This window comes from Tachypleus tridentatus, chromosome 13 (assembly GCF_004210375.1).
Source record: "Tachypleus tridentatus isolate NWPU-2018 chromosome 13, ASM421037v1, whole genome shotgun sequence".
NCBI classification, from domain to species: Eukaryota; Metazoa; Arthropoda; class Merostomata; order Xiphosura; family Limulidae; genus Tachypleus; species Tachypleus tridentatus.
This window is the reverse complement of record NC_134837.1, coordinates 209,531,019-209,547,635: the sequence shown is the minus strand read 5'-3', so window position 1 is coordinate 209,547,635 and position 16,617 is coordinate 209,531,019. Positions and strand designations below refer to the sequence as shown.

At 30.4% G+C, this 16,617-nt stretch overlaps 2 protein-coding genes across 15 annotated transcripts in view; one reads left to right on the top strand and one right to left on the bottom strand.

The window, feature by feature from the left end:
• Positions 1-485: 485 nt before the first annotated feature.
• On the top strand, positions 486-12,985 carry LOC143240701 (T-cell activation inhibitor, mitochondrial). 2 transcript variants are annotated; one of them, XM_076483590.1, is made up of 9 exons: positions 486-851; positions 3,400-3,556; positions 5,189-5,324; positions 7,095-7,392; positions 7,722-7,942; positions 8,702-8,793; positions 10,618-10,862; positions 11,179-11,310; positions 12,619-12,985. In XM_076483590.1, the coding sequence occupies exons 1-9, from the start codon at positions 838-840 to the stop codon at positions 12,866-12,868; spliced, it is 1,545 nt and encodes a 514-aa protein (XP_076339705.1). In that variant the 5' UTR covers positions 486-837; the 3' UTR covers positions 12,869-12,985. The 2 variants fall into 2 exon arrangements, with proteins under 2 accessions (XP_076339705.1, XP_076339706.1); XM_076483591.1 differs by lacking the exon at positions 8,702-8,793 and having other exon boundaries at positions 10,631-10,862.
• Positions 12,986-14,136: 1,151 nt separating this feature from the next.
• LOC143240700 (uncharacterized) overlaps positions 14,137-16,617 on the bottom strand; it is a 41,038-nt gene continuing 38,557 nt past the window's right edge. For 10 of the 13 annotated variants that reach the window (XM_076483579.1, XM_076483586.1, XM_076483575.1 and 7 more), the window contains exons 18-20: positions 16,308-16,415; positions 15,536-15,708; positions 14,137-15,204 (exon numbers count right to left, since the gene is read on the bottom strand). In XM_076483579.1, coding sequence (XP_076339694.1) covers positions 15,075-15,204; positions 15,536-15,708; positions 16,308-16,415 — 411 coding nt within the window. In that variant the 3' untranslated portion in view covers positions 14,137-15,074. The remainder of the gene's footprint in view (positions 15,205-15,535; positions 15,709-16,307; positions 16,416-16,617) is intronic. The other 3 variants (XM_076483580.1, XM_076483588.1, XM_076483577.1) reach the window with 2 other exon arrangements.

Here is a 16,617-nt window from a genome sequence, read left to right as displayed (position 1 = left end):
ACATGGGATTTATTTAATTAATGTATTAATTTTAGATACCCTCACACAAAAACAGTTTTCAGACGAGACCTAAAACTCCAGTGAAACAGCGTTATGTGTTCGGATTCACAACGTTAAAATGAGGGGTTAGATTCTCCTCAGTGGACGCAGTAGATAGATCGCTGTGGCTGTGCCTAAAGAAAATACATCCAAAACCCGAGCGTTTTTAAATACTTCACTATTCTTCTTCAGAAGAATAGAATAAAATAAAATAAAATAGAAATTAATAATTGTTAAAAGTAATTTCGCAACACTGGCATAACGAAATTTGTACCTTACTAAGTATTTACTTGCTCATCCAGAAATTTTTTTGTGTTTAAACAATTTCTTACCGATTATACAGACAAAGTATTCTTTAATATTCCTATACATATCTATCTATTTACTTATTCATTACTTTTCAGTACTAAGTCCGCTTATAGTTATTATAACACCTCAGATATCGAAGAACCAACGATGATTCTCGGATTGTGGCGCCCATCTTCTTAGCAGTTCGATTTTCAGTGGTCATATCACGCCAATCTCCATTTGCTGTATTGACTTTGTAAATTGATCTAAGTGCGTTAGAGGGCGCTAAATTATCCTCGTTCGTATCTGCTGAATATGTCATGGTTAATTAATGGTTATCCTCTCTAGTGGTCATATCAATAATAATCCTTTGAATTCGTTTGCTTTATAAGGTAATAGAATTTTTAGGAAGTGAAACTGAAAATGCATTTACTCCAAATTGTTTATTCTAATCTACGAAGAAAGAGGACAACATATTAAATATGTATATTTTGTAGGAAAGTGAACATAATGTTCTTACGCAGGTGAGTGTATGTATATATATCTTTACTTTTTAGAAAGAGTAATGTTAATCACGTGAGCACTTTTAATACTAGTGGAGTAGTACCTTGAAGATGTATTACGTCTGCAAGAACTTTTCATTTTTGTATACTGAAACAGGGTTTAAGTAATTTTACAAGTTGCATCATGTTATTCAGCCCTTGCTATTGTAGATTAAAAAACACACACAACATAGTATTATTTTCTATGTTAGAAGTTATGTCGAAAATAATTTAATTTTGAAACACTTTTCGGTCTTCTTTGATAATGATAATATGACAACTTACCCAAATTAACTGTAATATTGGTATTATTGTATGTATATAATAACTTAATAATAAAAATGATAAAGGCAGCAAAATGCCATTCGACTCACCAAGGTCACACTTCACTCACTAAAACACTTAACCAGAGCATCAAAACCATGGTAAGTCTGTGAACTTAAAAAACTGTGTGCGTCTAAATACTCTAATCAGAATTGGATTAAGTATGCTATTATTAGGAAAACTATTCTGAGTTTAATGAATTGCGTTTTTTTTATTTGTATTCTCAGGTTTTTGTTAACCTGAAGATGACCTAAGAAGGTTGAAACGTTGTTCTGATGTTGTTCTGTATTTTATTTTAATTAAAGTTTTAATATCCACATCAGCCATCTTGAGAATACATTTTTACTTCAAGTGAGTCTCTGGTTATCACAAAGATATTTTACTTGTTTAATTAATATTTTCAGCTTTAAAAACTGTTGATACTTATGGGGATTACAATATATCTTGTTATCAGAACACCACATGTAAGTTGTAACAAAGATCTCCAGGGCAACTTTGTAAACAATAAACAGCTATTTAATCACAACCAGTAGACATGTTGAAATTAATAAAAACAACAACATTGAATGGTATAGTAAACTATTTATCATGTCAAATAAAATTAGTAGAACACTAAATAATGTTTAACAAGTGATGAAGTAACTATGTTTGGTTATTGCATGCATAATGTGAACACTTTCTACTTGCTTTAGTAATTTTCCACCCATTGGTGAAGCTCAGCTAAATTAGCTATTAATACACATAAAAACCACATAGTTACCTGTGTTAACACAGTATTTCACATAGGCTTAAAAATGATGTAAAGCTTTTACTCTTTATGGACTTCTAAAATAATTAGTAGAAAATTGGTTTAATTTGCATGGAGTTACCAGACACTCCATTGAAAATGGTATTACTCCAGTTTTCAGTAAAAGTATTAGATTTTTGTAGTTTCCCTGCACCTGAGTGTGAGTTTGGGGGTGCTACAGTACTTTTGTGTAGTTGACTTATGTGGCAACTGTAAATTAGATTTTTAATTTTCTGGGGGGTACATGCCTCCTAGACTCCCCTAGAATGATCTCTCTTTGGCAGTATGGGAGCTACTTTTCAGTTCCTTATACTTTTAGTTTTTCATTGTAAAATCTGCTCGTCTAGCCAAACACCCCACTTTGTAGTTTCTTTATACACAACTGTTATGTACAGTTTGTAATTATACAACTCCTTTAAATGTTACTCAGAGAGTCATGTGACAGATCACACAGTAGAGTGTTTCCTCTCTTTCTCTACTGCATTTTGTTACCCATCCTGTAACTGAGCATTTATAAGGATTAAGATTTGATTCACAAGATCTGTCTAGCTGCAAAAAAAAAGGAACATATTATTCAAATAAACTTAAGACAACTGAGTCATCGTTTTTTTTTTTTTTTTATTATATAAGTTTTAAACAAGTTTTGTTTGTCTGTGATTTTAAAACATTATGCAATAAAAATCTGACTATTAGGGATTGACAAAGAAACTTGTTATTGTAAGTTAAACTGTTTCAGAGCTACTACAGTGCCACTCGATATAGAAAAAATTGTCCAAGTTTTCACCCTGGAAATCTTGTAACCCTAATTTTGAATTAATTACAAAGTTAATTATTGCAATGTCCAGCTGTAATGTAATTCATTTTTCCAAATTATTCTGTTATGTGAAGCATTTATAATACATTATAATTAAATGTTTTTGTAAGTTGTTAACATGAGGTTCATAAAATATAACTGGTCAAAGCACTTGAAATTTATCATTCTGTAATTTTATTTTCATCTGTGTATTTATTGATGTATTCACTTTATTATGGTTCTCAAATTATATGTTTAATAATAAATTAATTACATAAGAAATGACTGAGTGAAATTCAGTGTGAAACTTGTAATAATCTTTGCTGAGAAAATTTATAACTTACAAGTAAATGTTATGTTCCAGTATAGTAAGTAATAGTGAATTAAACATACATTTTAGGTGTAATAAATCTCATGAAATATGTGATATTATTTTTACACAGTCTTGCCACTGCTATTAGAGATTGTGTTGTGTGCTTTTGTTGATGGATTTGGTAAATAATAATTTTGAAATTGTTCATTTGACACCTAAAGGATTTCATTAATAGAACACATAAATTAAAGGATTAGAAAATTTAATTGTTAATATGTTAAACTACACATAAGGAAGTAATTTTTTTTTATAGAATCGTTCGTCTTGCTATCAGAGTAAGAACATCTTCATCCTTTCACACTTACAAAACAAAAATAACCAGTCTTACAACACAAGAAGTTTCTACTGCATTGAGGCCTTTCTACTTCTCTGTCCATCCTGACTTATTCTGGCAGCATCCAGCAGAAAAGGTAAATAAACTGTTTAGTTTACAGTGACTTTGAACTCCTGATTTATGAAATTATACTCTGTAGCTAGTCAACAAGAACGCCCCTCTCTTCCGTCCTGAAACTCTTACTAAAGCTTTCTTGTTCAATTGAAAATTGTGTTTACGATTAAATAATAAGTATTTTTGGTTGGCTGCCTACAGTTGTGAGAGTTAACAATGACATTTTCAGGCATACAAACCAATATTGAGAAATACACTACAAATAATACAAGTTAGTTTTGATGGTAATATATATAGGTAGCTAGCTTTGATTAAAAATAAGTTTTAATATATATTTTGATATATTGTAAATGCTTAAATATCACTTTGATACATTTCACATAAGTTTGCCTTTATCAAAATCAGAAAAATTAATTCAGTTATGTAAAGAAATTTGAGATTGGATCTTTTATCATCTTATGTTTCATCATTTGGCATTTCTTGCTTATATGTGCATGCACAATGTTTTAATTTTCAGACTAGTTACAGAAGGTTTGACTCTAGCAGTATACATAGTAAACAGGATTTATAATTAACTAGTAAACTTATATTGACACCAAATACCATACCAAAAACACCTTGCTTATTGAGGTAGATTTTAGTATAGTATCATTGCACCTTTGCATATCCATTGTTTAATTTCTATATTTTTTGGGATTTGTTATATAATTATAAATTATTTATACTAAAGGATAATTGTGGTCACTAATTTGTCTTTAAATGAGGTATAGACTACAAACACTGTAATTTGTTTCTATATAAATATAAGTAATTCTTACTAGTAATTATTGTTATGGCAAAATATTGATATTGACAGTTTTGTATGATTTATTCAAATACTAATTGTTTAAACAGTGCTGGTGAATAGACTTTGTAATGTGTCTAAATTATGTTAATGTAGTCTATTGTAGTTTCTTTAAACAGTGTTCATGGTTTAGTCTGTTCTAGTTTGTTGTAAACATTGTTGATGATGTAGTCTATTGTAATTTGTTTGAACAGTGCTCATAGTTTAGTTTGTTCTAGTTTGTTGTAAACATTGTTGATGATGTAGTCTATTGTAGTTTGTTTAAACAGTGCTCTTGGTTTAGTCTGTTTTAGTTTGTTGTAAACATTAATGTTGATGTAGTCTACTGTAGTTTATTTAAATACTGCTCTTGGTTTAGTCTGTTCTAGTTTGTTGTAAACATTGTTGATGATGTAGTCTATTATAGTTTGTTTAAATAATGCTCATGGTTTAGTCTGTTCTAGTTTGTTATGAACATTGTTGATGATGTAGTCTATTGTAGTTTGATTAAACAGTGCTCTTGGTTTAGTCTGTTTTAGTTTGTTGTAAACATTGTTGATGATGTAGTCTATTATAGTTTGTTTAAATAGTGCTCTTGGTTTAGTCTGTTCTAGTTTGTTGTAAACATTGTTGAGGATGTAGTCTATTGTAGTTTGTTTAAACAGTGCTCATGGTTTAGTATGTTTTAGTTTGTTGTAAACATTGTTTATGATGTAGTCTATTATAGTTTGTTTAAATAGTGCTCATGGTTTAGTCTGTTTTAGTTCATTGTAAACGTTGTTGGTGATGTAGATTCTGTTGTAACTTGTTCACACATTGATCGTCACATAGGAGGTAAATGAAAACTCATTGAAACAACTGAACCAGTATCTTGAAGGTTTACTACAGAGTGGCCATCCACAGCAGATCAGTTTGACATTCTACTTACGGGATCCTAAGTCAGAACTTGTACATGATACATCCAGAGGTAACTATAATAACAACAGTCATGTAACCAGTTTTTAGATTTATAATAGAAACCTCAAGATAGGGCAAGGACTTGACCAAGAAGAATCTAATTATTAATTATCTTATTTGTGAAGTTTTCTTTTTATTCTTACTGTTTGAATGAAGTTAGGTGATGAATTCAGTATTTGTTTATCCTGTCCTTTTACTGAATGACAATGTTTATAATGAAAAACTTGGTAACACTTTTAAGCCAACTAGAAACTGATAAATGAGTGCAGTAAGCCTTAAGTCTCAGAGGTAAGAGTGGAGTACATGGTCTCTATCATTAGGTAGTGTCATAACTTTCTTAAAATAACTTTTGTTTTATAGTGTTTGAATTTTATGTCTAAGATTATGTTCTGTGAATTTTATAAAAAATATTTTGAAAAATCTTGACAAGCGGAGATAAACAAGAGGTGAACTTCAAGCCATTAGATATATATATATATATATGTGTGTGTGTGTGTATATATATATATATATATGATTGTGTACATTGTTTAGTAAATCTTAAAAAAGGGAATACATGAAAACAAAGCATAGAGAAAATTTTATGTAGCATATCAATACCTTAGGTGAAATCTAATTGAATGAAAATCAATCAAAAAATGGAAAACTGCAACCATAATACAAGCATCCAACACCAGGGTACAAATAATAAAGTGTCACTATGTGACACACCCTGGTTTTTAGAGGTACTGGTGGAAGTAAGACTCAAATTGTGTTGAGGGGTACACCATTAACCTGCTTTAACTTCAGCTTTGCCAGCCTCACACTATTAAGAAAAATAAGTAAATAATGTTGAGCATTGTGGGTGCTATAGCCTACTCGCAAAGAACTACAGTTTTATATCATACAAAGGGTTGAATATATGAGAATGAGTTTGAAAAGGCAAAACACTAAACCATGGTGCAAAAACAATCAATATAATGCCAAATTGGAAAGAAATGTATGAGAACTACATTTTGAAATGTTTTTGTCAGTTTGTAGGTAATGTAATGTGAATAAACAGTGACTGATTTTAGTGATGGTATGTAATAGTCCTTTCCAAGATATTCATACACTCAAATCTTAAGAAGCGCTCAGATTGGAGATTTAAAATTTTTGAGATAGATATATTCATTGTTTTTAATTACACCAAAGTAAAATGTTTAAATTTGGGAACCAGGACTATCTAGAAGGGTACTGTAGTAAGCAGAGTGTGGCTTATTGTGAAACAGATGCAAATTCATGAACACAAAGATGAGTGTTAAAAGTCATCTGTGTAACAACACTGTGGAATATAGTAAAGAAGAATCTTCATGTGGAAAAGGGACACAAATAGCTTTCATAACATATTTATTCATTTGTCACCTCAAATGGGTATTTGTACTATGCCATACAAAGATGTGATTTTCAAGTTGCTGTGTGCAGGGTCTGTGGATTTCTATGCTCTTAGACTGTTGAAACAGGTAACACCATGTTTGTTGCACACTAGATGGATATTAGAAGTCTTAAGGAGATGCTGACATGCTTTACACGTTCCAATCTTATGTTAGAACCTTTTGCAAAGGAACTATGCTGCAGTATTTGGGAAGAAAAATAAAAATATTCTCATAAAAGAGGAACCCTCTTAGTAAAAATTCTTTAATTTTTGTAGTTAGAATATAGTTTCAGTAGCTGTTACTTCTTAAAGTTAGTAATTTAATACTTAAAACCTGTTATTTGCACATCTTTTTTAATTCAATACAATGTTTGTTTTTATTTAAAGGTAAATTTAGAACTGTCAAGATCCACCTTTATCATAAGGATATACATTCAGCAGTTCATTCTGTCTTGTCCACTTGTTCTATTTCTACAAAATACCTAGACAACATTACACATTCCCAACTTCAAAGCTCACTTCGGACAGCATCTCAGCCCCCTGTAGCAGCAGCAGAAGAAGAAATTAGCTTCTCTTTCCAGAATGATCCTAAGCAGAATGAATATTGGTGGGGATGGAAGTTTGGAGAGGATTCTTTAGAAGAAGTGGAAGAAAAACTTCACAGTGAGCCAGAAATAGGGCTGAGGTATATGTTTCAGATTCTCAATATACTATTTTTAGTTTAAAAAACTTTGAAGAATACTTTTAGTAAAAGAACTCGACTTTTTTTTTGTAACTGCATAATTTAAGTTACTGTCTCAGACTAGCAGTCAGTTACAGTGGAACCTTTATTTTAAATTTCTTTATTGCTTGCATAGCTTAGGTTTTTCTTTATTTAAGCTATACCAGAATAGGGTTTAAGTACACAGTTTGCTGTATTATTTTCATGATACATAAAATGTATTATTAGTTATCTAAACATTTTGTTAATGACTAGAGTAATTTCTAGAAATACAGTTGTTTTTGTCACTTCAGGGGCTGGCTAAGAGATAACATCAACAAGGCAAGAAGCAAGTTGGAGAAATATCGTCCATTGAGGGAAGAAACTGAAAGGTTGCGTAATGACCTAAAAGAGAGGCTAACTCTCAAAAATATTATCTGGGATTGTGGCTGGGGAAGCTCTCATTTTCGAGGATGTCTTTTAAGTTTTCAGGGTCTTGCTGCACAACATTCCAAAGAAATGGAAATTCTAAAGGGTTAGTTTAATCCATTTTGTAATGTAAATGTTTGTGTTGACAATTGCTTTTCAATCTAATAAAAAGATGTGAAAACCATTTATATCTTTTTTTTTGTAGCATTAGAGCAACTAAAATTTTTGGTGTAATCAATAGTCAATTATTAGTATTATTTTATGATATTTTAAATATTTCTCTAGCAACATTTAATTTAAGAGTTATTTATACCTGCATATAAACCTACAAAACTTATAATCCAGTCTATTTGCTTCAACAAATTTGGGATATTTTTCTTCAGTGGATGATATATATGTATATATATTAACAGTATATTTTGAGATAAAGCCTCATTGTTCAGCTTAAATGTTCACCACCCATGCTATTTCAGGCAGTTTTTTCATTTTGATGAAAGAAAGTGCAGTGCAATAGAAGTAAACCACATGTTTTCTACCTCCTTGTATTAATGTAGAATGTTTCAAAAGTAAGAAAGTTAAATTCCTTTCACTTTGGATACCTGTTGTTCTGTGTCATTCATCAGAGGAAACACCTTGTATATTCATGGATAAGATAGCTGTAAAGTCATATTTATATTAAATATTTTTTATATATATGTAGTAAAATATTCATACATCAAATTACAACTACTAAACAGTTTAACATAAGAAAATAACAGAATGATGAAGAACTATGATTCTTATGGGAATATTACATTTACTATGATTTGCAGGGATTGGGATATTTTTGGATGATATATTATCAAAAATTAATACTTTTCTGCAGGTCGCACTCTGGTGTTTGGTTATCACACTGGTGTCAGTTTTGATGGTCATATTATTTTAAGTAGTGAAGACGTTCGTCACAACTGGTTGGATGTAAGAATCATTACTAACTATGTATGCTGAAGTAAATGTTGACAATTATTGTGCTGTTTATGATATTTTTATTTATTAAGAATAATAGCCTTCTAGGTTATCTAACGTAACAAACAGTTCACAAAAAAATTTATCACTTGGAATAGATCAAAAGAAAATTTTAAAAGCTTTTGTGACATTAAGGTAAAAACTTTATATTGCTAGATAATATCTGTTTTCTCTTGTAATAAAGACTATGTATAGCCTAATAGGACATGCTGTCTTGTGTATTGTAACATTCAAGGTTTGAGCCACATGTTGCTTAAAATTACTCACACTCTTACCTACAGGAGCATTAAAATAAGATTTTTCACACATTCTGCTACAGGGGCATTATACTTGTGACAGTCAATTTCACTGTTTGGTTAAAAATAGATTCATGTGGCAGACTCTGCTGATTGGTTGCTTTAATTTAGAAACAGGTGTGATATTTCTGGTAGTATAGCTCAAAGGTGGTTTGTCACTTAGACTGAATACACTGTAGTGACCAAAAGTGGAATGTTTACTACCGCTGAGAAGCAAGAGCCTGGTTATCAGTAACTTAAATTAATGTTATCTGTTTGTAATTCTCTTCAAGTTACATGGAAATAAAATTATGAAATTAGTAGGTGTTCAGAAGTGTATTTGAACTTGATCTTATTGATAAATGACCATATTCTGTTAAAATATTCAAATGTTAATTTCATTTTTAAAGTAAAGAGAGATCTGTGGAATGTCAAGTTTTAGTGACCATTGGTCCAACCACAAGTCACTATTTTGATTATTTCCTTTGGAACACTGAAGTTATTGGTTTGTTAATCCACTGAAACATCATTGGCAGGTTTGAATTTCAATACCAAAAATAGCTCACTTTAGAGGGTGGAGGTTAATCAAAACAAACTGATTTATGTTACTGATGTTAGTATCCATGCAGAAAAAATATCTTGTTCAGACAAAAAAAAATTATTTTAAACACTCTAGTGTATTACCAGCAGCCTTAGTAATGCACGTAAAACAAGGTCTCGTGTTAAACCTTAGGAATATGTTAGTCTTGTAGTTTAGTTTCTTAAATGTTTGTTATGTCATGAATGCCATTACCTGGTAAAATGCGAATATTAGCAATTATCTTTTTCACAAGATAATATTAAGTTTTTTATATCGTTTACAAACACTAAATTCTTCATCTGTTTTTTACTGAGAAGGGTGTATAACAATAATTTAGCCATTGTATCTGTTGATCATGATAATTATTCCTCAATATCAGAGCACATCATGCGAGCTGGGATACAAAAATGTTAGTGCTCGCAATGTCATTATGAACCAATTATAATTTCTTAAGAATGTTGGTGTACTTCATGAAGGAAAGCATGTATTTTTATAATACTTTTCTGTAAAGTGTGTGGTAAAAAGTGGCTTTAAGACAGATAAAGGTGTACAGATGACACTATTAATGTGGTGCTCTAAAGCGTGAGCATAAGTCGTTTATTGTCAGTTTGTTTACAGTAATGTAAAACAAAAGTTGTAACTTATTCTCAAGTTCTTTGTCACTGGGATTCACACAGTTCATGATGATAGAAACAATTATCTTAAATAGTTTCTTTACTAAGTAATTCAATAGAATGAATTATTATTGTTAATACTACATGATCTTTAACTACCTATCAAAAAATTTAACTTGAAGAATAGATACATTAAACTGTTTGTGTAGAGTGTTATTCAAAGTGAAACTCATGGCTTGAAACAATATTTTATTTCATATTTTCTAGAAGTGTTTCATTTCTTGTTCTTCCTTTGTCTATACAATAGCTTATTAATGTAGTATGGAAGTATGATAATTACTTGGAAGAAGTTCCAGCCACAGAGAGAGCTCTTTCTGAAGTGTTGAGAGGAATTCAAATCGACCACCGCAAATTCCAACCAGCAGTGATGGTACAGAAATACATTCAGCAGTTAAGGAAGTTAACATCAGCGCTATACAAATATCGCTGGCAGAAAGGTTTCCCAGACCAGTGGCCGAGACGTCTTACTCACTTTAAGTTAGTTGTTGAGTGGTAGGTAAAACAGAATATTTTTAAACTTATTTCACTAAACAATAACTTGTGAGTGTGTATTACTGCACTAAACATTGATAAATTACCTTTACTTACTGTTTAGCCAATAATAAACATTTTTCAATGACTTTGGAAAATTCTGTTAAGTTTCACTTTGCACTTTCTAGAATGTGATAAAGCAAAAATATTTTATCACAATCCAAAACTGTTTCTGTAATTCATATTTTGTGCACTTCAATCTTTATATATCTGCAAGTAAGCCAAAAAAATGTTAAAATTTTAATTATTTAACACTTTGTATCCTTCTAAATTCCAGTGAGGCAGGCCCCTTAATGTTGTCACCTACAGGACAGTTTATTGCACCTGCTTCTTGTCCACCTTTTGTACTGGTAGACTTCATCTCAAAAAATATGTCAGAAGCTGACCAGAAGTTGAAGTTATATGAACAGTAAGTTTAATTATTGTTTCCTTTCATATTGATAATTATTAATTTTTTTAAGGAAATATTGATTATTGCATTAGGCTTAGTGTATATGAAGTGTTAATAAAATTTCAAATATTACAAATGAACAGTGATAAGTTTGAGGACTCCATATTGAACACAGTGTAGTTACTTAGTCTTTCACAGGTGAAGTGCAGAAATTTGTGACCAATATATTCCTTTCTTTGACATAAAACATACTGGAACTTAAAATTTGTTCATCTTAAGGTTTTCCCTTCACTTCTCTACAGGTATTGAAAGGATGTAAAATAAGAATAACCACTTAAACTGAAATTTAATTTCTCCATTCACTTTTCTCTGATAGATGACATTGAAATCTTCAGAGTAAAGGAGAGAAGAACCATGGTTTTCACTCATTCTGTACAATTCAGATGGCAGTATATTTAGCCCTAAATTTAAAAACGGTGATGAACAGCAAAAGCTGTGTATCAAGATGTCATTTATAATTGTTGTTTTCACTTTAAGTTTAGTCTATGGTTTTTTTTGTGTATGCCAACATTTTATATCAGGACACATTTCCTTCTCATATTATAAGCATTGTACCTGATTTCTTTTTCAACTTTATGGATATCATTTAAGTTGTGAACATACTGTGATTTCATTTTAGTTTTGTGACTGAGAGAATGGATTTCTGACATAGGAGTTTTCCATGATGGGATTTTTCAGATACCCATACCTATACCATATAATCTATCAAGTTTAATAAACTTGTATATAGGTCGAAATAAATATGAAATTTTGGTTTTAAAGAATATGGTAGCTTTTAAAATGACTAAGAAGACCACAAGGGGGAGATGTTTATTGGTTATTCATGTCATATGTTGAAGTAAGTGTATATAAGGGACCAGTTTTAAAAATGGAAAGATATGTTCAATTCAGAACACAAGTCATATCTGAACAAAATGAAAAGTTAGGAGGTTCTTTATATTCTAGAATTTGTACAAAACTACAATTTGTTTGACATCACAAATATCTAATTTTTAAAGAAGTGCTCCATTTAACATACCACATTAATAATTTCTACATTTAGATGTGCTCTTTTAAATCAAGAAATTAAATAGCAATCTACAGCTTGATACTAAACTTTTTCATAAAAAGTTCAACAAATGTGACCACAGGACCTGTTGACAGAAGCTGTTACTATGCATCCATATCTTTAAATGATCTTAGTAAATAATAATGTAGTTCATTATGTAAGAATCCATTTGTTTTATATTTGTCAGAACAGCATACTCATTTTTACTTTTCCTTCAGAATGAAAGCCAAGGAATGTGAAATGTATGGACGATGCCTTGCAGAGTTGGGTCTTGCTTCTTTAGAAAAGGATGATAACGTTACTCCTGACCTCATGGTTGAGTGCTGTCAAAAGCTCTTGGAGAATTCTCCTTTATGGGCAACATACCTGTGGAACTGTAGATTAAGAATTTCCCAGTATTACTGTGTGTTGCAAGATGGAGAGATATGTATACCATGGTACTGGGAAGGAGAGAACTGTGACTTATAGCAATATAGTATTTAAAAACTGTAGAAACATTAGTCTTTGTACAAGTATATTGTAAATTTGTAGATATATACTGTAAGAAAAACAAATCCATTAAAGGGGTTTATAAACTTTGATAAACACCTTGAAATAAGCTTTAATTTTATTACCAGTGAAAATTAGTAACATTGTTTTCACATTTCAAACAAAACTTTGTTTGGTAGTGAATTTTAGAATGCTGTGTTCAATTACAACTAACGTACTTCAAAGTAAATTTACCATTTGAAAAATTTCACTGTAAAAGACCAGTTAAAAATACTTAATTAACATGACAGGGTGACATTGTTAAGATATACTGGGACATTTACATGTCAATTTGGGTAAATTCTGGAAAATAAAAGAACCTACATAAATGTGAAGAAATGATCACTTAAACGAGAGAAAAGATAAAAGGATTTCAAAATGTCCAGTCAGACCTCCAAAACTTTATCTTCTTGTACATTTCATCTTTGTTCAGCTGCAGTGACCTTTGGCTGTTTATATTAACAGTAATATGTACAATTCTCATGGAATATGTAACTAGTGCTACGTGAAAGTTTAATATCACAATCAATGATATATTGCAGAATATTGGTTTTACCATAATTGTACATCTAGGACATCAGTTACTGAAAACACTTAATTCTGAGATCAGTAAGGCTTACTTGAGCCATAGTCTCAAATATTTACCATAATCTACTCTACACTACTACATCATAAAATATTTAATTTTGTTCAGTCAGTTTCTCAAATACCAATAAATCATTATATGCAAAGTGTTTGAAGTCTGGAGATACTACGAAAATCATGTTTATATATTTGGAATTCCCGTTTAAAAATGTAATTAGCACGTGTGTAGTTGTTTTGTGAATAGAGTAAACCCTTGCTACTCCAAATAGCATAAGACATAAACCACTTGAGATTAGTGAAGTGTCTGAATATCATTACAGAAACAAGAATTTTCACATTTGGCAAATTAATATTTGAACACAAAATATTTGTGTATTGATTGTTATTATATATGTGTGAGATGGTCTTTAATAAGGCTCCTAGGTCTTCTTATTCCAAGCCTCCATTTCAATCTAGCTGAGTGTAGTAGTTTCATGTTTGTATTAATGAGGGCGTACGTTATATAAAAATAAATTACGATACCAGTGTGTGTAGTTTAAAGCCTGCTATTAATATTACACTGAACTGAACAAGTAACCATCCAACCTGCAACACCTATGATAACTAAAAAGAAACAACATGACTTATCCTTGCAATTTATTTTAATATAGTTGTACACCACTGCTAAAATGTGGTAGAAAAATATCTTGCATACAGTTTTATTTCATACATTAAATTTTATTTTGTTTGGTATCAGCTATCGAACTTGTATAAAAATTAGGAACAGATAACAGTTGCACATGGGTAACTATAATTACCAGTATCTAAAATAAATTTTGTATATTTTTCCACAATTATGATTAATGAGTTAAAGCTGATTATAAATCTGATAAATGTTATGTGAAATTATGTTACTGGAAAAAAAGAGGAACATAGAAGTATATATATATACATATATAAAAATTCAACAAGTGATATATTTTCTAGGGTTTTATTTGACATTAAATGGAATTGGAGAACTATCTTTTAAACATTAAAAACTAAAACTGATGCTCAGTTAAAGTTTCATTAACCAAAGTGGTAACATCAGTCTCATCTAATATGTTGGAAAAAAAAAAAATCACTGAAATTTCACAGAAGTAACATGCTTATTTCTCTTCAATTAGCTTAATATGTTGAAAACACACAAGCAGAAACTAAATATACTGACTGCAGACAGATTTTAATTACAAGACATGGATAAAGACAGCAGTTTTTTTTCTTTTTTCTCTCCTTTTCACCTCAAACACAATTCCATGTTCTGATTCTGAATGATGTTGACACTTCTCCGAATTAAATAGAAAATAATCACTGATCACATTATATTTCTTACAACTCTACAATGTAACATCAAGTTCAGTTTACAATGTCATAAAATATTTTGGCATTTTGTTTCTTCATTGTGAATAAAATACCCTTATATATTTATATATATTGGAATGGTTATTTTATTTCCATACACTGTAGCTTAATTAATATGCATATTTAATGAAAAATAGAAGTGAAAATCAAATGTAAATATTTCATGTACCCATTGCTGCATTTAACCCACGTGACTAAAATCGAGAGGCTGCAGAGCTTGTGGGTCCCATCTTCTAATGTTTCCAAGTGCCTCATTCAATCGTGTGCACCATAAAATACGTTCCTCTTTAGTGTCGGCTGACAGAAGATGCCTAGAACACAAAATCAAAAGTTTCTTTTAGAGTAATTATCAAGAATGTGTAATTCATTCACAATTATCAAGAAAACTCCTGATCTCCCCTCAAATTTCTTAATTCGATTCATTAACTAAATGTCTCATTTGTTTTCTAACCAATTGAAGGTATTTTAATATTTAGTACAATGTTACAAAATTTCAATGGCATTAGCAGCTTCACACAACACTTAGGTTGGAGACAGTTTGAACAGATGGGAAGGAAACTTCTTTACAAATGTAAAACCACATATTCAGTTGTCTCCAAACATTATTTTCTAAAAACTTTAATTTCTTATCATCACACTTACTTTGTGGATGTGACGGTCTTGTGACTGCGGGATATTAAAGTGTCACGATCCCCTTTCTCTTGAGGTCTAACAGTAACAAGCTGAAAGGTGTGAGACCTAGCACAAATGTCTCGAGGTACCAATCCAACTTGAGATGTAACACACTGCCTTAGATCAATGGATCCAATTGGTTCCTGTTTGGATATGACAGATGTTTTTCTAACAAAGCACCATTGTTACATGTAATGTTTGCATGACAAAGTTAAGTATGAAATAAAATGCAGTTTAACTACAGCTTTAAAACAATATATGAAACATATATATATATGGTCCTTTTATACTCAAGGAAAAAACATTTTCTGGAATAAAAATGAAAATCCTTCACATATGCACAAAAAAATCTTGACTGTAACAGCAAATTACAAAAGAAAATAATAAGTTTTATACAAACAAAAATTATGTATGGGTTATTACATAAATGTAACTGAACAAGCAAGAATGGTCAATTAGAAAAAAAAAACATATTACAACATTTAAATCAAATAATCTATGTTAAAACTATTTAATTACATTTTACAAGTACTTTACATGTGGTATTTATACACATGCATGTAATACTACCTAACATTTTAAAATTATTAAATGAAAAAAAAAGATAAACAGATTCAGAAATGCAAGCATGTGGTGGCATTAATAAATTTAGGATTCACCATCTAGAAATTTACTTTTCTAAAGAGAAGGTTCTTATGAAATATGTAATTACTAATTTAATATATTAATTATATCCTTGTACCTTTCTTTTTTCATCATCAGGATACTTCCAGTAAGCTACATAATTACCCTGTAACACACACCAGCGACGATGCCAAGCCCCAAAACCACTCACATCTTCAAACATAGTCTAAAAATAAGTTTAAAAAAAGCACAAAAACAAGTTTTAAACTTTAGTCATGCCTGTATTTGTACAGTTTTCACTTTACATAACATTTTCCAAAACATTGCACCAAGTCTACAAGTTCACTAGGAAAGACAGTAACAAACACAAATAACTCAAACTTTATTTTCTACTTTAATCAGAAAATAGAAAGTAAAAAACAAAGCCA